Raw genomic sequence first — 22568 nt, 5'->3', positions numbered from 1 at the left:
TGGTTTCTGAAACCAACAGAGATGGAGGTGTTAAGTGCATTTACATGGACTTTGGGATTTTCACTTGGCAGAGAAGAAGGAGACAACATTTTCAGCATTACCAAATGAAAGCCATGCTGCAATTTAAATGAGGTTATAGTTAGAATATTAATGATATCGTTCTGGAGGAAGTAACAAAAGAGTTTGAATACAGAAATAAATAATATCAAATTCTTTATGCAAGTCTTCTGTAGTGCAGAGAGAACATCCTTCATGGGGGCTTTTGGCTTCTGATATCACTAGCACTAAAGAGTAAATTTGTTTTTCATCAGAATTGTATGAGAATCATAAAAGGACATCATTTTTCCTTGAAGTACTGGCAGCTTCTCCCACTAGAAGCTGTCCTACTCCAAAGATCATCTATGACAGCAGAGGTTACCAAGCCAGCAGAAGATAGCTGTGGTTATTTTTTTTATTTTTGTTTTTTAACTTTTTGGATTAATGTTACTATAAAATTCATCACAGGTAGGAATCACTTTTGATAGATATAAATTGCATTGGGAAAAACATGATGCAAAACACCAGCAGCTGCAAACCTGTCAAATAAATTGTTGTACTTGACCGGGTCAGCTTCCTGTACAGGACAAGGGACTGAGAATTTCAAGTTATTGCAGGATTAATAACAAATAAAAATTTTAGCTTAGTTTATGCTTAGTTCTGGAACGCCTAAGGAATTTGATGGTAACAGAAGGTATTTCTGGCCAAAATTCCGTAGATTTTCATGGAGCAACACTGCAGATGAATTTGGTATCTCATCCAGGGATTCAATACCAATCCTACCAACTTAATTAAAAATGCACAACGCATTAAACAGTTCTTGGTTTTCCTAGCAGTAGAAGACTTGATTCCATTGAAAAAGTTTCTTAGCTGCTGGAAAGCTATTCACGGAACACATTGTGCGTTAGTTAACCTGATTTGGAGCAGAAAAAAACAAGCTGGGCGGGAATAGGTACAGCTTCATTTATCACACATTTCCATTTCATATTGCTGCATGTATTTCTCCATGAAGTTGTTGCTTCTGGCTTTCTGGCTTCAGGTTTTGCTGAACAGAACGATACAGGAAACACAGCATCTCAAAAACATGCTGTTGTGGGTATGTGAAACATCTGCCAGGCTGATTCTTATGAGACTAATTAAGCTGGGCCAAACTCTTCTACATTTAGGTCCAAGATACTAAAGCACAAGCTTGTGAAATGTCTGCTACCTGGGTGTATATCAGACCTGACTCTAGAAAACAGCAGTGTGACAGCAGCTGGCACTGGGGGGTTTGCTCCAGAACCATTATTGCTGCCCACTCTCTAGAGGTCCCTTCCGACCCCTACAATTCTGTGACTCTGTGATTCAGCTGGGCAGATTTTCTAGTCTGTATGTGTTGTGGTGTTTCTTTCCTATATTAGTGCTGAAAGGTTGTTGCATTAACTATTGCTGAAACCTTGTAGCTGCTTTTGTTCATTAGGCTTATCTGTAAGCTACTGGATAAATACTCTCATTTTAACAAAGAATGTCAGGGGCCAAACTGAAGCACTTCTAATGCATTGCTGCTATTTGATATTTTACTGTTTTGTTCATGGAGGGATAATGTGATACATGTGCCACACGGAGGAATTGAAGCCTGCCTTTGGCAGATTTTACTTCCTCTAAAATTGATTTGGGCTCTTGTTTTTCTTGATTTCTATTTATTTATTTAATCATGAAAACAAATTCCTTAGTGACTGTAAGTGATGAACTTTGTTAAGATACAATAATATTGGATGTTAAAATTCAGTTCCAGTCTTGTTCCTTTCTCCCTAAGTAGGGCTGAGTGTTAGGTGCTAAATAAAACAATTTCTACTTTGCTGTGAAAGCAGGGAGAGCACTTGTGCCTGAGTCTCCTGGAGGATGCCACTGTGAAAAAAGGAAATGCTATATTGCATTTTTAAGCGAGTAGCATAAGTGGAAAGTGTTTTCAGCAAGACCAGAGTTAGACCTCCTTTATTGGACAAGGAATTTGTTTCATACATCTCTTTCAAAGGGTATAAAAATAGTTGAGAGCATTTAGGAGAGATTAATAGAGTGCTTTGGATATCTGAAATATATGAATCACACTGTGAGAAAGATCAAAGTTAGCAGAGAAATTTCATTTTAAACGACTCTGCTTCTTCAATATACACTATCAAGGAAGAATGGATGTGTTTTGAACACTGAGGTTTTGTAAGAGAAGGCCAGTTAGCCTAGGAAATAATCTATTGTATAAGCTGTTTGAAGCTGAGATAATAACTAGATCAGGCAAAAGAGGACAAAGCTAAGCCACATGGCAGAATTTATTTGTGGCTGAAAGAAAGTAGATGGCTTTTTGGAAGAAACGAGCGAAATGAGAATACCAGTGATATTCCTATTTCAGTAGTAGGGCATTGATGGTAGCAAGACTTTCAAACGCAGATGATGAGGACAGATTTGACATAAGCAAGAGAAGGGAGAACAACACACTAATTTAAAAATATATGTAGAATTGAATTTCACTTTATTTGTTTGGAATCCAGCTGGTGATATTTAACTACCATTGACATCAGAGTAATAAGTGAATGCTCTGTAATCAGCAGTTCGGGTAGTAAGGCTGATAGGGAGCCATGCCCAGTCTCATCAGTACTCGTACCTTATGCTGCCACTCCAGTCAGCTGCACAGCAGCCTGACTTTTTCTAAAAGATAAGGATTTTTCCATGTTCCACATATAAAAATAGCAGATCCAGAGGGAATATTTCTGGAAGTGTTTTATTTAGGCAACCTTAGGATAAAAATAGTTTAAATTCATTTGGAAACTAAGATGTTTCATTCATACCTATAGCAAAGTATTTAGAACAGTGCTCTGCTATTGCCAGGAGCTTTTCCTGTTTTGCTTTCTGATGAATGAAGCAGTCCTGTTTTCCCCAGCTAATTACACTTGAGCAAAGAGTAGATGTTTGGATATGAGAGCAGGTTATTAATAACCCAACTGGTGCTTTGAATTGCCATTATTAACTTGAACTCACTATAGATGCAGTGACTTGGAGCAGAATATCCTCATTTAAGCTACTATGACCTTTAGATCACTATGTATTTTTACAGTATAAGACCTTTGAGTCATAAAGCTCCTTTTGTTTTACCTTTTAAGTACTAGGAAAAAAGAAATTTGCTAGTTAAACAAATACATTATTGGTAATTCAGTAAGCATTTTTTTTTCGTATTCCTTTCAGTGTTGCCTCGTCATTTTATCTTAAAGCTTTCACATTGTTCCTGGCTATTGATGGTCTCAGTTTCTGGCTATTAAAAATGACAGACTTTAGCATGGGGAAATGCTCCTTTAGGTTCAAATCTAATTCAGAGTATTGCTTCTGTGTTTTTTTTTTTTAACTGCTGCTGTCTTAAATACAGTTTCATCAGGGATTATAGATATTTTTTCCCCGCAGATCTGCAAATTTAAGAAAGCAAGACAGCCAGCCTTTTTCCTGTTACCCAGTTACTGTTTGTTGAGTCCAAAACTTAGTGTTTCTGTTAATCCAAAATTTAATGCAAGTTTAGCAGTTATAAAACACCTGCTTAATTCCTCTGCTCTCATCTCTACAAGCCACTCTTCCTGCTAGTTGTTTCAGCAAAATGAGTTGCATTTAAAAAACAAACAAACAAAATACTAACAGACTAAATAGATTTGGAGATGAAAAATGGAAACACCAAGAAGTTTGTAATTTACACACATCCTCAGCAGGAGGAGAAAGGGAAAAATGAGGAGGAAATCAACATAAAAGTTTATGTAGACTTAGCTAAAATTTCCCAAATCTGTAAAGATGTCCATCTTTCTTTGCTCAAGTGAAGCAAATGTTCTCACAGAAATTGACTCAGAACAAAGCAGGGAAGGATTCCCTTTTAATGGCATTCTTATTTTTACAGTAACGTTTTCCCCTACGCTTTTATGCTGTTAGAGAAAAATGCAATGAGAGATTCTCTTCATTGGCCTTTTCCCAGGCACTACTGAGTACTTACGGCATAAAATCAAATACACCAAGAAATAATTCACTACAAAGGACACCAGCACCCTAAGGGTGAATTGCCCTGATCCAGTCAGTATACATGCTCTGACCTCACAAAAAGGCAGCAGGTATCAGGAATGGGAGAGAAAGGAGCTGCTTTAGTCAGTCCTTACCTTTGTTGCTTAGATTATGCCTTGTTTTAGCTGTGTCCAGGGATGGAATTGCTCAGAAACCGGTCCCTTTCTAGTGACTGTCACTTTGATGTGGCTGGAGATGGGGGCTTTTAACCTGTATGTTGCAGAAAGCTGTCTGGATGGGGCTCTACTCCCACAGCTGTCATGTGAGACTTGATTGTCTGTCTGTGAGTAGGCCACTTGTTATGTCAAGGTTTTAGTGGCAGCAGTGTGGGGGGTTCTCTGCCGAAAGATTTCCTCACCAGCTGCCCGTGATGGCACTAAATGCTCTTGTATCTTTGGGGTCTAAATCTTGATCCTGTGATTTAGAGAAGTCCTATTTCTATTTTAAAAAAATCAGCCATTGCAATATCTTGCTAACTTTCAGACTGTCAGGGATTATTTTGAGACTTTGCTGCAATGTGCTGATGCTGAACTATAGAAAAACACTGCAGTTGCAGGAGTGCAAAGTGGAGAGGGTTGTTTTCTGTTTTTCTCTTTGCAACTACCTTAAACATCTGGGTTTGTGCTTGGAATTGTGTATTAGTGATTACTCAGGTAAGAGTTGTTTTGTTATTTGAGATGGACTCTTCTTCCCTTTTTGGGCCACAGTGAGTCCTGGGAAGGAAAGAAGCTCACAAGGGATTCTAAAAGTCAGTATCAGTAGGACGATGTAAGGACGATGTAGGAAGTGGTCAATGCTTCCCTTCTACAAATAGCATGGAAGTCAGCAGCTGGTCAGCATCAGCCAGAAGTGCTCTTATTGCAGAGCAGCCACACATAGTAACTGTAATTACAGAAAGTAGGTCTGTAATGATAAGTTTAATTCCCTCTTGGGATTTTTGCTGGTTGCTTAAATGTACGATAACTCCATACAGTTCACTCTCATGGTAAGCTATGGTTTGCCAAGTGTAAACCTCGACTGTCTCTCTTTTCAAACTGATTCCAGAATCCCAGTTGCATGTTGCCTGTCCTAATAAATTCAGAAATGTCCTTTTAGATGCAAATTCTAGGTTAATTGATGTGGTCTGGCTCTGTGATCAAAAAACTCAAGGCAGCTGTAAAGCTAACAGATTTACAGCTGCTTTGTTTCGCCAAAGTGTTATCAGGCATCTGGAATGCTCTGCTGAATGGCTCTGCTACGTTTTATGCATTCTTCTTACTGTGCACATAGCGACTACAAAATATGATGAGTCGTGTCACATTTGTGCACCTGTTATGCACAAATGAATCGGAGCTTTAGCCCAGCTTCTGCAACACTTACATAGACCTTCAGCTGCTGTAAACCATCAGAGCATCACTGATAGCCCAACTTCACAATAAAAGAAATTGTGCTTACTAAAAAGCAAGCAAAAGAGGAAGTGTTGGAACAAGAAGGTACTCAAATGAAAGCAAATTATTTGATGGCCGGACTTGTTAGTAGGACTGCTGGCTGGCTGATAAGAGCAAGGAGAGGAAAAGCTGCAGCTACCAGCTTCTCTAGCTGCAGAATTCCTTGGTTCAGTTTAATGCATGCAAAATTTCACTCTAGGGCCTCTGAGTGTCCATTGCAAGAAATGGTGCAGGCTTCTTTTCTCCCACCACCTCTATCCTTAGGTAGATATTAGAGCCCTTTTCTACAACTATCTATTCCTTTTGCCATTTTCATTTTAAAATACTGGGGAGTGATTTTTTACATAATTTCTAAAGTGAAATTGGGATTATCAGCACAAGACCAGTGTACGTCATATTTTTAAAGAGAAAAGTGGATGTATGTGGTACATTGAGCTTACTCTGCCTTTCCAGATATCTCTTATGTAAATAAATCCAAATTTGAATTCATATTATTTCTAAAAATATTTTTGTGCACTCATACATTTGCATTTGAAATGTCAAGTGCATCATTCAATGATTGTTGTTAATCTTGGCCTTGGAGTGTGTCCTTACGTATATTTTATAGTTTCCAATTAGTAGAAGTATCATTTTTAATTATATTTGTAAGTCAGCCCTGCAGATTGCTGAGGGGAAAGGCTGAGTTTTCTGCATTGCAAAAGAGCATTTTCCCGACACCTTGTTTTTGCAGACATAAAGCACTAAACTCAAGAGCAATAACAGTTCTGTAGAAATTTATGACAGTTTGCTTAGTCATAACATATGAAAAGAGAACCTCAGTAGATTCATTGGCAGCGTGTCACGTTGTCTTCAGTTACATTGTGAATGGTGCCAAGAAATATGAATGATTGCTTGGGTGGGTAAAGAATTATGAAAATGCTATTCCTGGGTAAGAAGCAAACAAAACCACAAGTCACTAGAAAGATGAGAATGCAGGTTGATACAAAATATTTAGCCATAGATTCTTCCATTTTCCATTGTCAGTACTTGGTGATTTGTGGGTAGGGGGAAATACATTTAGTTTTGATCCATAGGTATTTAAATACTGGTCTCGGCAGAGAGACTTTTCTGATGACTCCATGGTTTATCCTGCCATAAACAAAACCAGCCAGTGCCATCAGCTGCTAAGATTGTGCATAAAATACCTGTCACAGCAGCCACTGGAGGCTGGAAGCTGATAGAATTTTTAAATGGGTGAGTCTTCAGTATGAGAAATATCTTAGAAGCAAGATAAATACAACCATAAGAAGGGATGGTATTACTGTGATTCATATTCTGTCTTACCCAGGTTGGTTTTTGAAGCATGACGAGGAAAAAAAACATTTCTAGGTGACCAGAGAAAGTTCCTGAGATATCCTAAATATGAAATCCTTGGAGGCTGGGCAAATTTAGTGGAAGGCGATCGAAACCTGGAAAAGCTGACATAGAGCATTCTGGCTGTTTCTTTGTAAATCTTCTGAAAATCAAGGCAAATGGGGAAAAGTTCAATTTTCTTTCTGCTGGAGATAAAATTGGTGGAAAATGCTGATACTTGTTTAAAAAAAAAAAAGTCACTTCCTTGTAGAAAAAAATAAATGAAAAGAAATATGGAAGAAATATGGTCAGAAGATTGAGCCCTTTACCAACCTCTGAATGATGGTGCTAATGTTTAAATTATCATAATAAAACCAGGGATGTGCCCAAAAGTTCAAAATACAAGTTAGTTTTCCATTTGAAATGGAAAAGGATACTGCTGATATGTGCTGGATGTTTCCAGTTGCATCATTCCACTGAATAATCAGTTTTGATGGTTCAGTAACGTTTTGCAGGAATGTGCATGTCTCATCCCCAGGATATCAAATGACTTTTTGTTTAAGAGAGCCTTTCCAGAAATCTGACACGGACTGAAGGCTTGAAACCTTGTATTCCTGAGTCACTGTCCTGCCTACTGAAATGGTACATGGTGGAGGTCTTGTTTTCAGCTTTGTCACTTTACACTGTTAACCCAGTAAGCTCTGCTGCTGAGTGCTGCAATGAATAAGAGCTGGAGCGATTTTGGCCACAGGAACACTTCTGATAAGTGTCTCTCAGCTACCCAGTACTTTGTCTAACAAACTTGCCAGCAGAAGTCACAGGAGCTGTACTAACTGTATGACTAAGATAATTGATTTCAATAAGGCAGCTAGCTACCTGTACATGGATAGAATCACAGACTAGTTCTAGTCCCATTTTTGTGTGGTTAGTAGAATATACAGTCCTTGCCCCTGTATGTAACTGTTTTACCCCAGTGAGTCTATTTAAACAAGGATTCTAATTTCATTTTGCTTTTATAAAGATGAAGTAATGGCAGAGTATCTTCTCAGCATTTCTTGGCTATTTTTTAGTTGAAGCAATGCTTGGAGTACGTTCAGAGAGCCAATAAAGGTAGGCTGAATGAGTAAAGGATGTGAGTTACAACTCAATGCATTTTGCTTATTTTAATAATATATATCAATGCACTATTCATGAGTTATGTTACCAAGGAAGAGCTTCTCATTGTTTTCCTTTATTGTTTTTCCTTTGCAACAGCATGTGCCTACTCAGCTATGACTTGTTTTACAGCAGTTAATATCTAGGAGTTTTTTTCTGTAGCTAAGAAAAAGGTTTGTACATTTCACACAGGAGCAAGTGTTTTTGTTGATATGTATTTTCCTTAAGAGAGAGTGGTTGCTGTAATCTGTACTTACATTGATCACCACTGAGCCAAGAAAGAAGATGGGGAAGGGCCAAAGGAACCTAGGGCCCCTGTGAAATTCAAATCTGAGAGATGCACTTGCTGACAGGTCTCTTGGTTTTACCATAGTGGGGTGGAGTCATTTTTGCACAGCAATGTGGTGTCTCTGGAGTGGGAAACCACAGAAGGATGCTTTGTGTGCTACCATGGTGATGTGACTTTCTCTAATGTCAGCAGCCATTCAGCTTACCATGCCAAGAAGCTGCATGTGTTGTAGGGAATTCAAGTAAATCCCCTCTGAGTGAGCACTTATTCAACTGAATTATTTGCAAGAAAGGGGAATGTTTATTAATATATTGAAAAAGAATAAAATTGCTAGCTTTCTTAACTTTAATTGGAAAAAAAAAGATGAACAGTTAGGTACTGTTTAATTTCGGTATGTTGAAGGTCAAATAAAAAAATGTTAATTATGAGTAAATGTCCATCCACTAATGTTATGAAAGGTGCTGTTCATGAAAAGACTGTAAGTGGAAAATTTTAAATATTTTTATGATTTGCAGTTAACAGAAAATTTATAGTCTCCCCCTCCACTGCTGTTACAACTGCACTCCTGTGTAGATAAGCTGTAAAGCTTGGAATATGGTGGAGCATCTGTCCCCACAAACAGGAGATTGCAGGCAGAATACAATGAGAGCACACAGCTGCTTTTGAGGAAAAGAGGAAATTACACGTATGTACAAGATGATAAACATTTAAGTCCAGGGATGAGAATAAACTGTGCACAGTATCTTGGGGGCTCAGTAAATAAATGCTAACCAAGAGAAAATCTTCTGGCCTCAGCTGAACTACTTAATTATTTGAAGACCAAGGACCTGCTTTAACTTGATGCACGTAGAGGTATGAGTGCCATCAGACATTTGTGTTTGTATCAGAGTGAAGTGGGTAGATATTTGCCATAAGTGTCATCTTGACTTTAATTAATAGTGCTGATTTCTTTTGCACTAAGTGCTTATAGCTGTCAGGGACAAATTTTTGTAAAGCCATATCCAAATGTATTAACTAAGCCCGATAAAATCTTGGCCTTTTTGGATTTTGGGGTAGAGAGTATGTGTGCATTGAATGCTCAGGATTTCTGTATTGTGCTCTTTTTGTCTTCATAGGGACAAAAATATTCTAATTTCAAAGGTAACAAAGGCAACTTAAAATCTTTTCAGACTGAGAACGTCTCGCATTTGTTTGAAATACGGTTTTGTGTATAAGTAGGCTTTCCTGAGCTGCGGTGATTCTGTTATAACATGCTTGGACTTTTGCATGCTCTATTCTGGTAAAAACAGCTGCCCACTGCCTTTATTCATCCATGGGGAAAGCTGGGAGATTTTTCTTATCTGGGAGTTGAGGAAGAACTCCTTTGGGAATTACAACATGCCCATATGATCAAGAGTAAATCAGGTGCTTAGCAGCTGTCTGATACTTGAAACTGTTAGGTAGAATCTGTTCTGTAGAAGACTGGAGTTTTCTGTCACTGGGCTTAAAAATACGCCTCTAGAAGTGTTTCCTCAGCATGTTGCTTGTTTCAAGTTTATAGGCTGCAAAAAAGAAAAATGAATGTCAGCAACATTATTTATTTTTTTTTGCACATCTCTCATTTATCTATAGACTCATACTTCCAAGGATGAAACTGAATGCTTGGGCAAAGCGACACCAACACATGCGGGCACCACTTGCCTATTTGGGCCCTAGTTGGGCTCACTACAAGTACAAATAGTTTAGTGAGTGACAGAGCAACTTGGAATGAGGTGAACTGTGAAATTAACTTTATCCCTCCAAGAACAATCATTGTGCAAAATTGCATGACCCACATGTAAATATGTTTTTATTTAAAAACATAAGCTGTTCATAACAAACATGCAGGCAATTCACTTACACCTGTGACATGCCTGATATACACACATCTGATGGCTGACTTACCAGCAGTGTGGGTAAGACACAGAGGGCTTCTGTGTGTTAGAGAATCCATTCTGTGTCCTTTGTGTGTTTCCTGTATTCGGTGGATTCTGCTGGGCACGTATGGATGAGAGGCATATTCATGGTTATTTTTATTACTACGTGATGAATTAGAATCTAATTTGTTATTTTAAAATAATACTTCATCTGGTACTTTTATTGTCTCTCTGATACAATACACACAAAAATGCCTTTCAAACAAATCAACTATCAACTGCCTGGGGAAAAGATCACAATGGAACTGGTTTTATTGTGTGACTTTTTTTTTTTTTTTTTTACCATTTACTTTCAAAACTGTTCTTTGACATACAAGTTTCTAGCAGCGTTTTGAGCAAGACACACAGATTTTCATTACTTTGAGGCTTGTGAAAGCCAACACCCAATTAGAAGCTTTCATTACTGATAAGTGAGTAGGGCAATGCATGCAAGGCAACCTGAGGCTTCTGCTTAGCGTTCAAGCATCTCAGTCTTCCCTTGTCTTAAGCGGGTTTTTTTCTTTTGTTGTTTTGTTGTTGTTGTTGTTGTTTGTTTTTCTGAAAGAATTCTTCAAAATTATTCCCTTTAATCGTAGAGTTTGTAGAGAGGTTTGTTGGAGCTTTTTGACAGGAATTCCTGTAAAGACTGTAAAATAAAATAAATTTATTCCTTAATGCTGTAAATGGCAACAGTTCTAACAGCTGCTTGTCATCCTTCACTGTCATTGATACTGCACTGATTTGGCACTTTATATTACATAAGGGAAGATTTTAGTGTTGTAGGGCTGGTGCTTTGTTCCTGACATAGAATGGCTTAGGATGGAAGGGACCTTAAAAATAATCTAGTTCTAGCCTCTCTGCTGTGAGCAGGTTTGCCACCCACTAGATCAGGCTGTCCAAGGCTTCATCCAACCTAACCTTGAAGGCCTCTACGGATGGGGAATCCACAGCTTATCTGGGCAACCTATTCCTGTGCCTTACCACCCTCTGAGTAAAGAATTTCCTCCTAACATCTTACCTAAATCTCCCCTATTTTAGTTTAAAGGCATTCCCCCTTGTCCTATCACTATCAGACTTTGTAAAAAGTTGGTCTTCCTCCTGCTTATAATCTCCCCTCTAGTACTGGAAGGCCAAATGAGGTCTTCCCACAGCCTTCTCTTCTCCGAGCTAAAGAAGCCCAGCTGCCTCAACCTTTCTTCATAAGAGAGGTGTGCTCCAGCCCTCTGATCGTCTTCATGGCCATCCTCTGGACCCACTCAAAAAACTCCATGTCTCTCGTGTTGGGATCCCAAGGCCTGAATACAATACTATAAATGGGGCCTCACAAGGGCAGAGTTGAGAGGGTCAGTCACCTTTCTCTCCCTGCTGGCCACATCTCTTTTGATGCAGCCCAGGATAATGTTGGCCTTCTGGGCTACAAGTGCACACTGCTGGCTCATGTCCAGCTTTTTGCCCACCAGGACCCCTGAGTCTTTCTCTGCAGGGCTGCACTCAATGAGTTCTCCTTCCTCTGTTTATATACCTGGGATCTCCCAATCCAAGTGGAACACCTTGTACTTGGCCTTGGTTGGACCTCATTCGATTCCCATGGACCCACTTTTCAAGCCTGTTCAGGTCCAGCTGGATGGCTTCCCTTCCGTCTATTGTAGCAGCTGCACCACTCAGCTTGGTGTCATCAGCAAACTTATTGAGGGTGCACTCAATCCCACTATGTAATCGACAAAAGTGTTGAAGAGCACTGATCCAAGACTGACACCTGGGGGATGCCACTCATGACCACCCTTCACCGGGACATAGATCCATTGTCTGCAACCATTTGTCTGTGGCCATCCAGCTAATTCTTTATCCACTGAATAGTCCAGCCTTCAAATCTGTATCTCTCCAATTTATAGTTAAGAATGTGGTGCAGCACCATATTAAAGGCTCTGCGCAAGTCCAGGCAGATGACATCAGTTGCCCTTCCTTTGTCCTACTGAAGTTCTCAGCAGTTTCCAACTTCAGGATGCCCTTTAGTTATCAGGTTCCTTGTACTTCGTCTCTTCCCCAGGCATTATATTTCCATTTTTCTTCTTATTCTTTGTATTTGATAGCACATTTATTATGTTTGCCCAGAAAGGATCTGTTGCAGGGTCAGGTAATTGAGCTTTTCTCCCTGTCTGTCAGGAGACTTTGCAGGAAGAACTGAGCTTTGCTCAACAGTGAGCTTGTCTTGTGTGAGAAAACTTAAAGGCATGTCCTCTGAGCATGCATGTGGCTCTGCTGAGCCCTGGGAAAGCCAGCATTAAGTCTTTTCTGGTTAGCTCACCCTTCATCATTGTGTCCAGGTGTTAAACCATAGATCCTTTCATGATTCTCTCCTTCCAGCTGAACCTGCACAAAGTATCCTAGAGAGATGAGGTTCACAGAGCACTAGCAAGGTGCTTGTAGCTCCTACTAATACCATGTCTTTAAGGAGAAGTTAAATTCAGTCTAGGGCTATGTTCACTGTGGAGGTGAGCGGGGAAGGTTGTGTGTAAACCAAGTGCTCTTTCTCTGCTCTTCACTAAAGCATGCCAGGGCAACCATAACCCAAGTCCCGTTCTACTACAACAGTTAGGGCTGACTCCAAGAAGGTGAGGCAAGTGGAGATCGGGAAGGAAACAGAGGTAGGAAAGTGATACAGATACCCTGCAGTCTTGGCCACTGTTGGCTGCCTGTTGCCCATATAGAATCTATTAGGTTTTCAAACAGCAGATGAGAAGCATTTTTTATGAGGTGGCAGCATAGCTTTCTGAGCCACCTTTGTCTCAGAAGCAGATGTTTTGTAGTGTATTGTCTCTGAGAGTTAATAATAATGCATTTATTACATTGTTTCTCAATTTCTGTTATCCTTTCAGCCTTTGTGGTAAAGTCTTCATGGATTCTTACATTGAGACCTCTTTTATTTAGCCCTCAGTATTTTAATTGAACGTAATCTTTATATCTGCAGCTCCTATAGCAGGCATCTCTCCTAAGAAGCCTTAAGATGTCATAATATTTGGAAGAAAAATATGGATTTTTTTGCTAGTACCTGTAATTTAGGTAGCAAAATAATTGGGTAGGAAGCATATCTTATCTCTAGTTGAATCTGATATGAAAGACAATTGCAGCTTTTACAAACCTGGCTAAAACTGTAAGTTATCCAGTATTTGGATGGCTCTACTTTAAGCAGCTGTCAGAAAAAATATTTTAGATTCGATGTATTAGTAACAGTTGTAGAGGGCCTGTATCTGTTTCAAGAGACCTTTTTTTGTTGTGTGAAATGAGAGGAACTCAGATATCGCAGTAACTACTGTGGAGATGTTTAAATCAATGAATTGCTTGCATTAAATGATTATTCCAAATAGAGAAGTGAAGAGGTTTGAATGGACTTCCACCATTCTTACAGACTCCTTGTGAGAGGCACGTCAGAAACTCTAAGAGATCTTTTATTTGTAAGGGTTGGTATACCGCTCAAGTTATTGTAAGAATTATTCATTTCCACTTGAGGAGCAATGGGAGTGAATATGTGCAAGTTTCTTCTCTTCTCCTCTTCCCTTCTTTCCTCTGGACACGTTCAAAGAAGTAGGAAGAGCCTCTGGTAGTCATGTTTACATCACTCTTAACCAGGAAAGGTTCTGAGGACGTTCTGTAAGGCAAATCATAGCTAGAACTTATGTATCCATTGGGAATTGGGCTATAATTCTGACTGTCATTTATACAGTCTTTTGATGTGGTACAAATTCTTCCTGTTTATAAAGACTCTGCTAGCTTGATTTTCATCTTAGGGAACTAAGCTCCAGAACAACATTCTATTCAGTGTTTATTTTATTTGGTTTGATGCTCCTCACAAACATTGCATTTTACATGTGTGTTGCTATGCTTTGCCTGAGCTGGACTGCTTCACCTGATGGTGAAAACAAGAAAATGCTCTGTTTCATGCACAACGGATTTGTGTGGAAAAACATGGTGTTAGTAGAAGCACTTGGTGCTGTAGGAGCATATGTGTCTTAATCTGGAAGACCTAATAATGATCTGCAACCTTTATACTTGGATGTAGAGCAGCTAATGATACAAATATCATGAATCCACAGCTTTCTTTCATGTTTCTAGTGAGATAGCCAGTGGATAGATTCTTGTGCTGTAGGCTTGTGCTTCTCAAAGTCCAGATGCCTTTAGAACCTGAGGTGCAGCTGTGCTTTGCAAGACATGCACACTGAAAAAGAGTTGTTGATGCTCATGCTTAAAAAATGAAAGTGTGTCTACTTGGTTACTTTTGGTTTGACCATGTTCTTATTGTCTACTGTGGAAATGTTTGGTGGCTGAAAATGTTAGGTAGAAGAGCTTGTCCACATGAGTCCCTTAGTTGCACAGAAAAGGAGTGAAAAGCTAAACGGCCTGTACTTACAAGGCTTTGTTATCTTGTGTGGCATTGAAAAAGAAATATTGCATAAGCCTTGTGCAATCAGGAGGAAAAAAAAGAAAACAGGACACAACAGAGCTGCAAGTCAAGTTTTTTAATTTGCCCAGCCTTTTGTAATGGAAGAGTCTGTGGTTTCTTTCTACAATAAATTTGTCTGTGGCACTTTTCATGTTGCCCTAAGATATCAGAGTATTTTCCATGTGGCAGCACAATCTGTCATCTCTGGATGGTCATCTCCTCAACCAGGAAAGCAAAGGGCATGATTCGCTCTCTGGAGTGAATATAGGGCTAGGATGAAGTACTGTGTGGAAGGATGCTTTTGCGCAATAGTATACATAAGGGAAGTTCTTGCAGTCTGGGGCCAAGATTTCCTGTGTTGCTGAGAAGGTAATGTGAGATCTGACCACCTGAGCACAGGCTGAGTCTGCACTCCTGTAAAAGCTATTCATATAAGGTCACAGTGCACTAACTGAAATTCTCTGTGAATGGGCAGTTTGCCCTAGTATATTTGTGAAACTTCAAGAAATCTACTTCTTGTATTGAGTTCTCATAGCCTTTATCCACAAGCACAAGTATTATGCTGTTCCTATAGTTTTGTCCCTCACTTGTATTAACCATAAACACTTGCATTGCCCAAAATTATATGTACAGACATTTTTGTTTTATTTTCCTTTCTCTCTCAGACACCCTGGCTTTGGAATACCAGACAGTGCTGGAACGGTTACCCATATCAGGTAAAAGTACTGCCTAAAACCAAAAATGGTATCTCTGAAGAGCCCCGTTTTTATTTTGGTGGAGCTTTATGTCAATATGTTAGCGTTAACAGGTCACTTGGTGCTTCAAACATTGCTAGATGCTCCTTGTCTTGCTTGTGTTCAAGATGGCAAATAGGAATTTAACTCTCACACCTGTTTTGACATGAAACACATGATCTGAAAACAAATCTGGGAAATCTAACTGTGAAAGCAGACATCTGCCACAGTGGAGAAATAGCTATTTTTTACAAAGTTCTGAGGATGCTGAAAGTTTTAGCAAAGCCAGAGATCTAGCAGACTCAGAAAAGTCATTCAGAAAGTTAGTTACCACTCTTAAAGGGTGGCAATTAAACTTGCCATATCTAAAATCATGCTGCAAGGAGAGAGGGTCCATCAGAAATCAGACCATCTAATAAAAATCATTTTCAAAATCTTTGTTCCAGAAGCAAAGACATCTACTGAGTGCTGATCAAGATTATGTACTGGGTTTTCCATTTGTTTTTTGTTTCTTTTTCTTAAATAGGTAAAATTTCTAATCTGTTGTATGTTACAATCCTTTTGTACGTTACTCAACATAAAATTGCAGAAATCCAAGTGGACTTAGAATAGATGTAGTCAAATGAATTATTTGGAAGACAACTTACCCGTAAGAGCTGAACAGTCCTACTGAAGTGAAGTCTACAGGGAACTGAAATCTAATATGTCACCTAAGTTAAACACACACTATTTATTTTCTCATGGGAGAAAACCATGCTGCCATTAGAATCCCCCTTTCTCCTATTATCATTGTATGTGGGCTTAGAAATATTAATGTTATGGTTAATAAAGCATCTGATAATCTTAATTGTTTTACTAGAAATTTTCCCTGGTGAGTTCTCATGCAGTAATGAACGTAATAGTTGCAGCCCATGGCTACCATTGTTAGTTCTTGTGCTCTTCCCTTTTTTTATTACACCTAATTAAAAGCTTACTGACAATGTCACTAAATCAGAAAAGGATTATATTGGCACAAGCAATGACTTTAACAGACTGATCTTTAGTGTGCACATTTGTCATAAAGTATAAACATATATCTACATTTAAATAACCCATATAGGACATTCAGTGGGCACCTGAAGACTGTTCAGCTACAAAGTATTGGTCTGCAAAGAAGAATGGGAATAAAAGAGACAACTGAAATGCCTCTTTCTGATTGAAATAGCTCTTACTCTGCTTGAATGTGTGGCTGGGCCAGTGCAGACTATTCAAGAGATGGTTCATCTAATCCCTTTGGACATGCCCACGGAACTTCTCCTGTGCTAATGCCCTTCGCTGTCACAGAAGACACGGCTAGCAGGGAAGCACAGTCATGAGGAAATTAGAGTAGCTCCTAGGACTGTCTCTCTTGGGCTGGCGTCTAAATAGTAACCCCCTTTGAAGTTGGTTTTGGTTGTGAATAGCTTCCTGCGTATTGTTATTTATTGCTTTAGTATAATTTATTATTATTTTGCTTTATTTATATTTTTGCTTTTAAACATCTGTATAACCATGTTGTATATCAAACAAGATGCCTGGGTAAATTTATTTGTTTTCTTCTTCCCAAATGTTAGCGTGCTACCAGATAATGGTTATATTCTTTAAAAGTCATCTTTATATTAGAAAGAGTTAAACCTGTTTAAAATTCACAAGGTTTTTATCATAAACAGGTGAGGTTATATACTAGTGTCACTTTTATTTAATCTACTCCTAACATTGTTTCTTTTGCTGTGCTTTAAACATACATTCATGATGTACAGCAAGATGTTTCAAGTAATCTTTTATAACGACGTTGTAAGTGGGAAGAATTTAGTTTGTTTTAGGTTTCTAATGGGCATCTTAATTTTTTGGTATTGCAATACTGACGAGTTTTAAAAATGGGTAGCCTAGGAATATTTTTTTCCAGAACCATCAAAGTTTGAAAGAGGCAGCATCATCATTTTTCTTACATAGGATCCTTAGATATATAATCCACCTGTGATTAAACATCTCTTGTATAGACCTCAGCTGCCTGTAATGTCAATTAGATTCTCTATTAACCTTTTCTCATCTCCATTTTTCAGCCACTGATGCCTGACCTTCATTATTACTACATTGCTGAATTATCATTCTACTGGTCCTTAATGTTTTCTCAATTCATTGACATCAAAAGAAAGGTAAGAACAGTGAGACTGAAAAGATTGAAGACCTTGATATTCATCACTGAGAAACTGATCCTGAAGTGCTTGTTTCACGTTGTTCCTTGTTACTATGACGGGTTTTTTTTCTGCACATGGGAAGAAGAGCCTGGTGTTATCAAATATTCAAAGGGAAATGGCGTCAGCTGAAAAGATCTACTGCTCTCATAAAATGGGTTGAATGGAATTGATCAAATAGATATATTGGTTCTACTAAGGGTTAAATGGTTATATACCAGTGATGGAGCAAGGCTGCCTCATAAATTCACAGTACCATTTTGTAAGATCTGTGAAGGCTTTGAATTTGTTCTCCTACATAGGCAGGGTAAAAACAGAGATACATTTAAAATTAAAGAGTGATGCTGCATATAACCCTTGGTTATAAACCAAAACCAAACCTCTGCAGCAATGCTACAGAATTGTTCAGATTATTATTCCAGAAATGTGTTTATCTAATCAGTCCCCATGCATCCATTTCAGCTCTTTGCACTGTGTTGTTGATTGTATTTCCCTTTCTTCATGTACCTCTTGAGAGATAGGAAAATTCAACAGCATTGCAACTGCAACATTACCTTTTTAAAGAAAATTTAATAGATTCCTGACTTGTTGCTTTCCTTATGTGAGAGGTAATTGAAAGTACTCAATCAGCATCGAGGTATGCTGAAGTACAGTTCTGAAAAGAGCCATTGTGGTAGTCAGTAACACCTTTCATCTTGATATGTCTCCTGGGCAAATGCTATAGCTTTTGCCCTTGTGACTTGGAGAATTTGTTTCCATTCTTCAGCTGAGCACAGAGAGTCTGATCCTGTCCGTACATAGGTGCAAGCAAACAATCTTTTGTATGTCTCTCTCTCAGTTATTTATAAATGACTTATAGATAAATATAGATGTATGCACACACACACACACAAAAGACTTCTCAGCATACTGCTTTGGAAATGAAAGGGAAATGGAGGTAGGGAATTAGTCTGCTTGCAGCTAAATTACACCGTTCTCACAGATTTACAGTGCTTGACCCTAAAGCACCAAGCTGAAGTAGCAGACCATGCACCTGCTGTATCTGAGCATGTAGTGTCTCAACAGAGCGAGAGCACAGTAGCTGTAGTGCAGTGATAACATGTCAAAAGCCTTTCATTATAAGCACCCTGCAGGAGACAGGAGATACCATATTTGTAAATAAACTATGAGATCACTGACTGGTTTGCACTGTGGATCTAGTTCTTTTTGTAGCTTAAACAAAATAACTAGGAAGATCAGACTGGAAAAATGCTGCCGTGTGCTGGTGTCAGACAGTAAAACTGCTCTGTGGCCAGGAGCAAATGCAAGCTGTCAAGGTAACCTACGAGTTGAATAGTGTTAACACTGGGAGCTTACAGTAGTTGACAAAAAGTAGTAATGCATGCTGCTGGGCATCAAGGCAACGGCAGCTGTCAGCTGGATCACAACACTATGCCAGAATGTCTTCTCTGACAGGACAGCTCAAGATATAGAGGGATATCATGCAGACAATGAGCCAGGCTCATGGGAATATAGATGTTGCTAGGAAAACACGAAGTGAGCCTCAGCTCTGAGGTGAACTCCTATCAGACACTCAGGAGCGCCAAATACATGGGTATATGTAGAAACAAGGAAAGGCTAGAAGTGTTGCAAGTGCTCAACCTGTAAAGTAAGGCAAAGGCGAGAAGTGTAATATTAGCCCAAACTCATGCACTTCAAAGATTTTGAGACAAAAGATTGGTCCTAAAGCCATTTTCCTGAGGTACTCTGTGCATCACCAAATTCTGACTTCACTAGGTCAGCAAGTAGAAATGCAAAAGCAAATTCTCTGAAAAAAAGAAAAAAACACCCAGTAGAGTACAAGCTTGACAGAGACATCAGCTCTTGCAGCACCATCGTAGTTCTCTTTTAAAGTGCAAGTTTACTTTAAAAAATGTGGAAACTTCTTAATGTATCTGGTATATAATATGCGATACAGTGACACTATAGCTGGAGGAAGCAGGAAATTTGCCAGCTAGTATCAGACACTGTGGTAATACTTCATGACAGTTTATGCAGAACAGATTAACGGTTCTCAGTCTGTGAAAAATGTTGATGTTTTCTTGCTACTGTGAGAGGAATACTTTTGTGTACGTTGTGCTTATCATTTTAGATACTTCTAAATACAATAAGGCCTGTCTTGTAGTCTGGAATGATCAAAAGTGCCCTGGCAGACTCACGCACTGCAGGAATTCAGCCAACCGCTTTCATATGACCGGCTTTCTCAAGGCAAGGTGCTGTAGGTCTTCAATGAAAGTGCCAGCACTGAGCATTGCTGTAGCTCCAGCACTGGTCTTTTACTTTGTGCAGCTCAAGATAAAGGACTTCTTATTTTCAGTCTCTTTTTTATTCTTTTCTAACAACAAATTCATGACTTCCAATGGTTATGTTGATTTTTAAATAGCTGTTTATCTTTTTTTCAGATGTTATAAATTCTACCAGATTACCTCTGCCTGGCTGAAGAGATACAAGCAAAATATTAAGCTTTAAGTTAAGCCAATGAATTGAATAGATTAACTTTTAAAGTTTTATTATGTTATTTGCTTCACAGACATATACTGTGTGGCTCTAATGATATTCTACCCTTAAGGGTTTCCCATTTTCAAAGACTGCAATCTACTATCATTTGTTCTGGTGTTTTGTTGTGTTTGTTTTTTAATTTTCTCTCCAGCTTTCTATACTCCTCTTTTGTAAAGCACACAGAAGATTAGATTGGGGAACAAGCCTCTGATAAGTTTTAAAAGTAGTCAGGCTTATTTAACATATTTTCTGGTTACCTGAAGTATTCATTGATAGAATAGTTAAACCACCCTAGGTAACAGAAATCTTGTTCCTGGAGAGTTTGTGTCAAGATTGAGATCCATGGGATTTTCTGTTGTCTGCAGCATATTCTTACACTGATGGTGTCATGAGTAGGGTCATTCTCCTATTCTTAGAAACATATTTTCATGTACAGGCACATGCTATCTTTCTGAAGTTACAAATGGAAGCTACAATTGTGCTGTAAATAAATGTGTCTTGCGCAAACATATGTATGGTTCGGAATACACTAAAGAAAGAAACCATTCTTGTACAGCTACTCTTCTATTGTGTATGGATAAAAGTACTTGAGTAAGCTGGGAACAAAAGTACCATTTGACATGATGGAGCCTTGCAACATTAGTTTCTGTGTATTCATTACTCTTATGTATAATTAAAATCTAACACATAGCTTCTCCAAGCATAGTAATAATTACAGAGATAAGGAAATAGCAGGAAAAAAAAGACTAGAATAACAGAAGTCTTCTTATTTATATCACTACTACTTTATTCTAACAGTTCTCATTATGTTGGACCAGTATCTCTGTTTCAGAGCTGGCAGAGTCAGGTAACTGTCTCTTTCAATAAACATTATCAGAGAAGGTGTTCCTTGGACAGCATTTCTACAAGTAGTCTCGTGCGGAGATGCAGAAGACTGCTGCCCATGAGCATTAGGTCTGCTTAGGAATAATCCATATTGTCAGGAATGCCTTGAAGAGTTCCCAGGAGGGAACAGAATTCCAGTCTTTGTAGAACATAAATGTGGCATCTATAAAAACAGAGGAAATTTTCTGCTTATCTTCCTCCCTCATTTGGACTGCCTATGTGCAAATGTAATTGCAGTTAGCAGGAAAATGAAGAAGTGCAATAGCAGTTGCATCTGAAGCAGGTAAAGAGCTAGGCTGCAATTTGGCCATGTGGGAATGCTAGCACCTTACTTCTAGCCCTGGGGAAAGGGATAGGTGCTTTGCTGTTTTGATTGTGACAGAGTCAAATGGTCCCCATGGGTAGATTTGTGGTTACTGAATTGACTAAGATGCCATGTCCTTGCTCTCACTTAAGACCCTCAGAAAGAGTAATAGCCCTTAATTTTCCTTGTATTCAGTTCTCTTTAAATTCCATTTTCTTAAACAGTGGTTTGAGATGACTGCTGAATGTATTTGATTGTACTCCAGACTGCTGGAGACCAAATAATCTGTCTGAGAAATGTTGGATGTATGTCAAAGTAGGATACAATTTTCTGCTTTTAGTCAATTCTTCTTTGTGTTGTCGATACTGGCAGTGCCCACTGATGAGTGTTTGTAGGACAGAGGAGCTTGTACCACTTGACAGCATTAAACATGAAGTGGTAGGCTGGAAGTTCCTTCCCTTTGTAGTTAGTGAGTCAGCTCAAGCTGCAAATTTTTCCACAGGCTTCAGGTGTGCAGTGCAGTGCAGCCAAGGGCTGGTCCTAGAAGTGGCAATGCGTTCCTGAGTACTGTGGGACCTTCTCCATAGCCAGAGACAGGCGAGGTGGCACTGAGCAGTCACCTCCCAACACTGGAGAGAGCAAGCAGTCGGCAGCTATAGCCAGAGCTGTCCCTTTGTTACTGAGAGCTCGCCAGCACTTTTCCTGCAGGGCCCTCAAACCTTCCCTCCTTTTGCAAGTCAGGCTCTGTCTCTCAAAAGGCTGCAGCTGCTCAGCTTCAGTTTCTCTACTGTTTCTCTGCTGTGACTGTGCCAGCTGGTGACAGCTTAGTTGGACTCAACAGCTGCAGGGAACACAAATGCCACCTCCCAAAGCCCTCCGTGAGGAGGAGCCTTCCTGGAGGAGCTGTTTCTTGTGGCTGTCCAGATCTATTCCCTCAGCCAGCCTTGTATGAGAGCTGCTCTGCTACCTGGGCACCCAATGTCCGGAGGAATTCCTCAGTCAGATGTTGCCTGTGACCTTTTCTTTAGAGTTTTGGTACTACGTTCTCACAGATGTGCAGGTATTTCAGCAAACTCCAGCCTTCAGTAAGATTTATTTATTTTTAAACTGATTTTGTGCCTTACAGAAAAGTCTCATGCCCACATGTCCTGTTTTCCCAGTAATCAGCCTGGGAGCCTGGGCCGGGCAGACTGGTTGTTCCATTTGCTTTGCCCACTCCTC

The 22568-nt window shown here is 39.2% G+C and overlaps 1 protein-coding gene across 3 annotated transcripts in view; it reads left to right on the top strand.

The window, feature by feature from the left end:
* CERS6 (ceramide synthase 6) overlaps positions 1–22568 on the top strand; it is a 119758-nt gene that overhangs the window by 67880 nt on the left and 29310 nt on the right. For all 3 annotated transcript variants that reach the window (XM_021399592.1, XM_021399594.1, XM_021399593.1), the window contains exons 5-6: positions 15339–15389; positions 17489–17581. In XM_021399592.1, coding sequence (XP_021255267.1) covers positions 15339–15389; positions 17489–17581 — 144 coding nt within the window. The remainder of the gene's footprint in view (positions 1–15338; positions 15390–17488; positions 17582–22568) is intronic.

The sequence above is a fragment of the Numida meleagris genome, chromosome 5 (assembly GCF_002078875.1).
Source record: "Numida meleagris isolate 19003 breed g44 Domestic line chromosome 5, NumMel1.0, whole genome shotgun sequence".
NCBI lineage: Eukaryota > Metazoa > Chordata > Aves > Galliformes > Numididae > Numida > Numida meleagris.
Note: the sequence above shows the minus strand (reverse complement) of the source record. Positions and strands in the feature narration are given on the sequence as shown.